The 8,764-nt window shown below is 38.5% G+C and overlaps 1 protein-coding gene across 7 annotated transcripts in view; it reads left to right on the top strand.

The window, feature by feature from the left end:
- Nucleotides 1-6,797: 6,797 nt before the first annotated feature.
- The window catches only part of KCNC2 (potassium voltage-gated channel subfamily C member 2), a 79,910-nt gene continuing 77,943 nt past the window's right edge, over nt 6,798-8,764 (top strand). For all 7 annotated transcript variants that reach the window (XM_070754762.1, XM_070754767.1, XM_070754765.1 and 4 more), the window contains exon 1: nt 6,798-7,526. In XM_070754762.1, the coding sequence (XP_070610863.1) occupies nt 6,798-7,526 (729 nt within the window). The remainder of the gene's footprint in view (nt 7,527-8,764) is intronic.

Here is an 8,764-nt window from a genome sequence, read left to right as displayed (position 1 = left end):
TAATACACAAACCGGGCACAGAGCCAGAAAAAATTAAAAATTACAGGCCTATATCATTATTAAATGTAGATTACAAGATATTTATTGCTATTTATGCAGACAGACTTAAAAGAGTCATAAATGGAATAATACACCAAGATCAAAATGGGTTTCTACCAGGGAGACAAATTAAAAATAACCTCAGAACAGTTATAAACACACTAGAGTACTATGAACAATATCCAGGTAAGACAGCATCCTTAATGTTCCTAGATGCCCAAAAGGCCTTTGATAACGTCAATTGGATATTTATAAAAATGCAATTAAATAAAATGAGATTTGGCCCAAAATTTGTTAATTTAATAGATGCTATCTATTCAAAACAAACAACTAATATAATATTGAACAATAACCAACTACCAATACTTGAGATAAATAAGGGAGTTCGTCAAGGTTGCCCTATATCACCATTGTTATTTATTATGATTCTTGAAACTCTATTAATTAAAATAAGAGCAGATCCTAAAATAAAAGGTTTAACTGTAGGAGATGAAATTTATAAAGTCCAAGCCTTTGCAGATGACTTAACGTTTATAATTGAAGAACCGATAACAACAGTTCCCACATTACTGCAAGCTATTGAACAATATGGAAAGGTAGCAGGTTTAAAGATAAACAAAAGTAAAACACATTTTTTAACTAAAAATATGAGCAAAACACAAGAAACCAAATTAGAAAGCATTTCTGGAATAAAGATTGTTAAAAAAGTAAAATACCTAGGAATAAATCTAACAGCGAAAACAATAACATTAAAAAATGATAACTATACAAAATTACTAACAGAAATAAAAAAAGATTTAGCAATGTGGAATAACCTGAAAATATCATTTCTAGGAAGAGTTGCAACAATTAAGATGAATATTCTACCCAAGGTCTTATTTCTCTTCCAGGTAATTCCAATAAACCCAGGGGGAATCTTTTTTAAAACTTTGACAAATCTAGTTAAAAAATTTATATGGCAAGGGAAAAAAGCAAGGATAAAAATAAATTGTCTAGAAGATATCAAAGAAAGAGGAGGATTTGGCCTTCCAAATTGGAAATTATACTACCAGGCTGCCGCATTAACATGGGTTAGAGATTGGATAACTCTAGAGAACAAAAGAATATTAAATCTAGAAGGACATGATCTTATGCTTGGATGGCACGCATTTATATGGTACGACAAGGAAAAAAACCACTCATATTTTAAAAGACATACATTAAGGAAGTATCTATTAGAGGTTTGGAAAGACATAAGGAAAAATCACTTTCTAAATATCCCAGAATGGCTTGCCCCCCTAGAAGCAATAACACATCCGAAGTCTATAAAAGACAAGAAAATATCTTTTAGATATAAAGAATTACTAAATGACCAGATGAAGTTAAAATCTAGGATTAAATTACAAGAAGAAGGGATAACAATAGACTGGTGGCATTACGCCCAGATTCGATCTAGATACCAGAAGGATAAAACTCTTTATATTTTTAATAAAAGTAAAAATTTGCTAAGTAATCTAATTACTACCAATCCAACAAAAATGATAGGTAAAATATATAAATTCCTCATTGCTCATAAAAATATAGAGTTGACCTTAAAAGACACTATAATAAGATGGTGCAGAAATATTGGCAAGGAAATAGACATAGACACATGGGAGAAAGTTTGGATTAATAACTGGAAAATGACCAAATCAGTCTCATTAAAAGAAAACCAAATTAAAATGTTCTACAGGTGGCATCTCCCACCAAATAGGATAGCAAAAATGTTTCCCAAAACATCCCCACTATGTTGGAAATGCAAGAATGAAATAGGAACCTATTACCATCAATGGTGGACATGTGGTAAAGCTAAAATATACTGGAAGATGATAGAGAAAATAATAAAAGAAATAGTAAAGCAAGATATAGAAAATACCCCGGAATTTTACCTATTAGGAATTACCAACCAGACTTATAAGAAAGAAATTCTTTACTTAATTATACACATACTAACTGCGGCTAGAATAATATATGCGCAAAATTGGAAGGGGGAAGAAATCCCCAAGGAAGAAGAAGTTATAGCCAAAATATTAGATTGCGCTGAAATGGATATGATGACAAGACGATTAAATGATCAAGAAGATACTAAATTCTATGAAACATGGAACAATGTTTATAAATGGATAGACAAGAAAAAATAAGATATACAAATTTATTTTTAGTTAATCTTTTGTATTTGTTTTCACCTAGGTGATAACAATGTTAATATTAGTTTAAATGTATTTTTTGATGATTATGGTATAGTAGTTTATGTACAAGCAACATATTAAGAATTTTGGTTTATATACGTATAGTAGTTAAAATTAGTTTAAATGTACTGTTTGATGATTATGGTATATTAGTTTATGTATAAGCAATATATAAAGAATTTTGGTTTATACACGTATAGTAGTTAAAATTAGATTAAATGTATTGTTTGATGATTATGGTATATTAGTTTATGTATAAGCAACATATTAAGAACTTTAGTTTATATATGCATAGTACTTAAGATTTTGAAAATTCTAACCCAAATTTACTAGACTTTTTAATATTCAACATATATTCAATTATGTATTCTTTTTCTGTATTTGAATCTATACTTTCAAGAGAAGCGGGGGAAATGCACCCCCACTTTATGTTTAATGTTTGTATGTGTGTCTGTTTATTTTAAGAAAAATTAATAAAAAAAATTAAAAAAGAAAAAAAAATTGTAATCTTAGCAGTACATATTTAATCAGTTCTCTCTGCACAATAACCACTGAAGTTCAAAAGAAAGTATAAAAATGTGAACAGAGTTATTGGGCAGCCTACAAAATAATACCATGTGCCACATACAAATTGCTTCAGTGAGCTTGTGCTTTCTTATATGTAACATTTCTGTTCAGCAAAAATGTGATGCCTTGGGAGAGAGATGATAAAGGGCAAGATGACACGACCCTTCTCACAGATACTAATAGTTACTGACATAATTCATAAGGATGCCTGAGAGCAAAAAAATAGTTCTGCAATGCATTTTTGATGTTATCTTTCAGAGCAGGAGTGTAGACCAGATAGGTTGATCTATGAATTACTCAGATGATGTGAGTTTTGATTGTTCTAAAAACAGCAACAGAAATTAAGGAGGTCTTTGGCAGTAAGCTGCCATGGCAGCTTTGTGATTTTGTGTTTTTTTCCAAAATGTTTGTTTTGCACTAGGCTTCTAGTTTTTAAAAAATCATAAAAGAAAATCAAAATGGACAATGAAGTGGACTATAAAGCTGAAAATATTAGGATAAGACATGTAACATCACGTAATGCTTATTGTGCTGGGGAAAAAGTTATATATCAGGTTTTGCCTTTATATCCCCTTTTATTTACACTAATAAACATGTACATGTGTGTACATCTGATTTTGTTTTAATAGAATTTCACATACAGTTGACTTACAAAATTATTACATATTTTAATTTCTTTTCAAATATGAGAAAAGTGCTAAGCAGATTTTTCTAAACCATCTTTCAATAATATTTGTTGCTGAATTCTCTGTAGTAGGAGTCTATGTATTATTAATTCTTCATGGATTCTCCAGACGGGACTGTTTGTGTTTTTAAAATATATCATGTTTTGATTTCTTGAGCACTAATAATAGTGAAAGAAAAAACATAATATGCAAGAAAAAGTTTAATAATAAGTTTATAATTGCAAATATAATTCTGAAATCCGTCATAAATGAGATTTTTTTTAAAAAAAGAAGATATAAAAAACCCATTCCCCACCCCAGGGCCTGATTAATTAATCCAAAAACATCGCATATAGTCACAGAATGTGTTTCTAATACTGTAACATAAAACTGGAAGGAATGAAGACATAAACACACATATAAATTTGATTTAAGCAATCAACATTACCTGCATTGCAAATACACCCCTAGATTCTATTGGGTGCAGGCAGTCTCTAGCCTCAGAGTTATTTGGAACATTTCTCTCAGGGTGTCTTTCTATGTATATTTACACTATACAGTGAAAATATACATTTCCTTTGATATCTTGGAGATATCAAAGATTACTTTGGAGATCAAACTGATATTCACTTGTGAGAGTATATAAAAATGCATTTAAATATTTCATAGTTACCTTCAGAAGGTTTTTGATATTATCAGTGATAAATGCTATCAAATACACAATCTGTTTAGAATCTGAATGGGAAGCACACATCTCAACCTGACCTCCTTCAGATTCCCTGAACCCTGTTCAAAAGAGGAAAATGATCATACATGAATTGTATTCCTTTTTTATGATTGCATCTTTCTCCATATCCATTATCGAAAGATATTTAAAAATATATTTGTTTGATGCAGTGCTTTCTCTCTTCATTTTTTGAAGGAGGTAGAAGCATTCATCATATTCTTCATTTCAAGGTACTTCTAAAGGATTCTCTAGAACAGTGATGGTGAATCTATGGCATGGGTGCTACAGGTGGCACACAGAGCCATATCTGCTGGCACACATGCCCTAGCTCAGCTCCAACGTGCATGTGTGTGGTGGCCCGCTCCAGGGAATCCTTTGGAGCCTGGGAAGGGTGAAAAACGGGGCTACTGGGCCCATCAGAAGTTAGGAAACAGGCCATTTTCGGCCTCCAGAGGACCTCCAGGGGGAGGGGGAAGCTGTTTTTGCCCTTGCCAGGCATTGAATTATGGGTGTGGGCACTTATACATGCATGATAGTGCGCACACACATTCTTTTGGCACCCGAGGGGAAAAATGTTCGTCCTCACTGCTTTAGAACTTTGAAACCATTAAGTGCATACTACTAAATTTGAATTCTTAAGTATTATGGTAAAGTTGTGTTGATCCAAGATATTTATTCACAGGGACAGCTCAAATATTATAGGCAAATTATTTTTCATAATCAGTGGGATAGAGATGTAAAACTAGAAGCAGATATCTAAAAAAATTATCATCATCATCACTTTTATGTTTTCTTCAGTCATTGAATTTTTGAAACCATTAAATATTTTACCAAAGGGTTCAGGTTCTCTGTATTGTTCTCACCTGTAGCTAAGTGTCATTTTTGCTGCTCCTATCAGATCAAATTAGTTGTTCCTATTTTGGTGTTATCAGCATGTAAATGAAAAAGAGGGAGATGATACTTTCTTTAGAGAGTTTTTGTAATCTTTTTTAATTTTTGGAGGATTGTTTTTAATGATTGTGGCAATTACATTATCCAAAGAAAGAAGAATTGCAAAAGATCCTTGCCACGAACACCAATTGCTGGAGAGTGGTGCTGAAAGGACAGCTCTCTCCCTCCACCGTCTCTTAAAAAAAGAAGCAAAGCGAGGAGCCGCGTTTCTGGTTCACCTTGGAGTCATAGCAGGGGCCAGTTAAAGAGTCGCCTGCTTAAAGCAGCAGTGAGTCCTTCCTTTGCTGGGAGCCCGTTCTGTTGATACGCTTTCCATCCCCCCATGTTTTTGTGGTGGTTTTTCTCTGCCTGATGCTAAAGCGTCTCATCTATTTTGCACAAGGACAAAAGATAGGTTTCCTAGCAGCAGGTGGGGGTTGCTTTTATTGCGTTCGGAGCTGGCAGTCAAGGGCGCTGAAATGGCCACCTGAAGATGGACGGAAAAGCCGCACAAGGAGGGATTTTTCGTTTTTCGTTCGGACACACAAGGGGTCTGGAGGCAACTGAGAAAGGACAAAGAGCGGCTGGAACGTGAAGAAAAGCCTCGTTCTCTCCGTGATTAAGGTATTGAGAGGGTTGTGGAAATAAGGGGGGGAGGGGAACGTCCATCACAGGATGTTTCTGTTAATCAATCGACAAATAAAATCTGGCGAAGATGTCAGCGATAGGAATCTGCTGATAAGGTTGCAATGGTCCTATTTAGGGTGTGCCCACAGATCGACTTGCTGGGGAGGGGCGTAAAGACTGTTTTTGTCACCAGTTAAGCTCTGGTGTCTTCTGGAGGTATTTTTTTAAATTAGAAGATGGACAGATGACATCTTTTAGTTTAGATAACTTGATCTCAAGAATTCCAAAGAGGAAATATGAGTAAGGTTGACCAAGCTGACGCCTGCTAAAGGGAAACAGCGTTTTAGCTCTGACCGTATTGGAATGGGTGGGCGGGTGCAGGTTTATAGGAAGAGTCCAGATCATCATTGGAAAAGGAAGGGAGGAGACAGGGATGAGGGAAAGAAGCCACCTGATTAATAAGCTAAACAAGGATGCTTTTGCAAGAATGTGAGGATCCTGTGCTGAATTTGGCTCAGGACTATAGCTATTAGGAGTGCCGGGTTTGTTCCTGAGTCGTTATAGAGTAACTTTCTCGCTGCTGAGATCCAATAACCTGCCCGCGGTCCTCACTTTGGAAAGAACTTTGAAGGAGTAAATTAGGAGATGCGGTAAGAGATTGATTTTAGTCAAGGATAAGAGTGTAGAACGGAAAAATAAGGGAAAGGTAAAAGGAAGATTCCAGAGATGCCCTGTGTGTACAAACAGGAGCCAGAATCCTAAGGAGGTGTCTAAGTTGGAAAGAGGGCTTCCAATGCTCTGGAAGAGGGCTCTGGGATTGGTCTTGTCCCCGGGTGTGGGCCCTTCCTTTAAGATCCCTTCCCTTTCCCCATAGGGACGCTTTGGGAGGAGGTTCCTTTCTTCTCCCGCACCCCGCTGGATTCCTTGGTACTTAGTAGTCTGTTGTCTTCTCCACAGGCGGCCTTTTAATAAGCGCCTTGCACATTGCCTGTCTCTTCTCTCTTTCTCGCCCGCAGTCATGTCTGAGTCACAGAGATGGGGAAGCTCGAGGATAACGAGAGGGTGATCCTCAACGTCGGGGGCACCAGGCACGAGACCTACCGGAGCACCCTGAAAACGCTGCCGGGCACCCGGCTGGCTCTGCTCGCCTGCCAGTCCCAAGGCGACTCCCCTGGCGGCGGAGAGGAGCACCCCCAGACGCCGCTTTTGCCCACCCCCAATCCGGCCCCCAACCCCGGGGGCGGCAGCGGCGGCCCCCTGGATACCGTGGGCGGGAGCGGCTGGAGTTCGCGTGCCAATGGCGGCGGCGTCACCCGTGGCGGGAGCGGCGCCTGCTGCGAATTCTTCTTCGACCGCCACCCGGGGGTCTTCGCCTACGTGCTCAACTACTACCGCACCGGGAAGTTGCACTGCCCCGCCGACGTGTGCGGGCCACTCTTCGAGGAAGAGCTGGCTTTCTGGGGCATCGACGAGACCGACGTGGAGCCCTGCTGTTGGATGACCTACAGACAGCACCGCGACGCCGAGGAGGCGCTGGACATCTTCGAGGCGCCCGACCTGATCACCGGCGAGCCACCTGGCGACCCCGACGACGACGAGTTGGCCGCCAAGCGCTTGGACATCGAGGACGTGGGAGTTCTGGGCGCCTCCTCGTCTTCCTCTGCAAATGGGTCCCCTCTCGACGGAAACGGCGGCCGTTGGAAGAGGCTCCAACCGCGCATGTGGGCGCTCTTCGAGGACCCCTATTCTTCCCGCGCCGCCAGGGTAAGCGAGAAGAGCCGGGGAAGGAGGGAGAGCGCCCCTAGACGGAGAGTAGGAAGCGCTCCTAATCTTTGAAAGGGGCCTGCTACACCATCCTACATGTGCTTGTTCAAAAGAATCTCCTGAAGTTGCAACTTTTACTTTGTTTTATATATCACCATCACAACCACCATAAGAAGCGCTTTAGTGTAACCTTCCCCAGGGTGGTTTCTGCCCAAAATCTAGCCAGTTTGGGGAAGGATGCCTTCCCCCACCCCCATTTCATGTAAGGCAGATCAAAGTTTATAATGGTGATTGGATGTTGCATTGCAGGTAAGTTTCTTGCCAGCATATACATCTCAGGTAAACAAGCTCTTGCCATGTACATTAGACTTCTATATCTGTGGCTGAAATAGTGATATACTCACATTACACAAATTAGGCCTTGATGCATGATACTGCTCCAGGGAGATTATGCACATTATTTTGGTATCCAAATGTTACACAATACCTGTCCTGTTGTAGTAAGTGGGTATGAAATTAGAAGGTATACCTGTCATACAAAGGGAGAGTTACCCAAAGTCCCATTTCCTTATTGAAGACTAACCATCATCAAGTGCATTGCAAATAAGTCCAAATTCTTACATCTGTATATTTGTCATGATTGTTTCTCTAATAGCTCAGATTGGTGTATGCTTGTTAAGTTGTTTTGTATGAATAGACCACTTGCCCAATTTATGTTAAATGATGACAGTTGTTAGATGTGGTAATATGTTGATATGTGGATTTCTCTTGTGTGTGAAAGAGGTGGTACCTTATAAAGGAAATGACTTAATTTTCTTGTATCCTGAAAATCGGGTGTGTACAAGAGAACATTGTTTATAAGGGGAAATTCTTAATAATAAAAACCAGCACGAAGCTATATAATATGTCACTTACTATGTGTTTAAATAACAAAGTTGAGAAACTTCAGAAGAATCTGTCTACTGAAGTAAGCCAAATGGGAATAGTGTATCAAGTATGTAACAAATAGCATTATTTGACACACACCCCTTCCTAGCCCAGGTGCTGCCCACCTAGCAGTTTGAAAGTATGCAAGTGTAAGTAGATAAATAGGTATCATTTTGGTGGGAAGGTAACTTGTGCTTTTGGTACATAGCCGTGCTCACCATATGACCATGGAAAATGTCTTTGGACAACACTACCTTAGAATCAGGCACAACTGGACAGGGAAATCTTTACCTTTACTGAAACAAAACCTT

The sequence above is a fragment of the Erythrolamprus reginae genome, chromosome 6 (assembly GCF_031021105.1).
Source record: "Erythrolamprus reginae isolate rEryReg1 chromosome 6, rEryReg1.hap1, whole genome shotgun sequence".
NCBI classification, from domain to species: Eukaryota; Metazoa; Chordata; class Lepidosauria; order Squamata; family Dipsadidae; genus Erythrolamprus; species Erythrolamprus reginae.
Note: the sequence above shows the minus strand (reverse complement) of the source record. Positions and strands in the feature narration are given on the sequence as shown.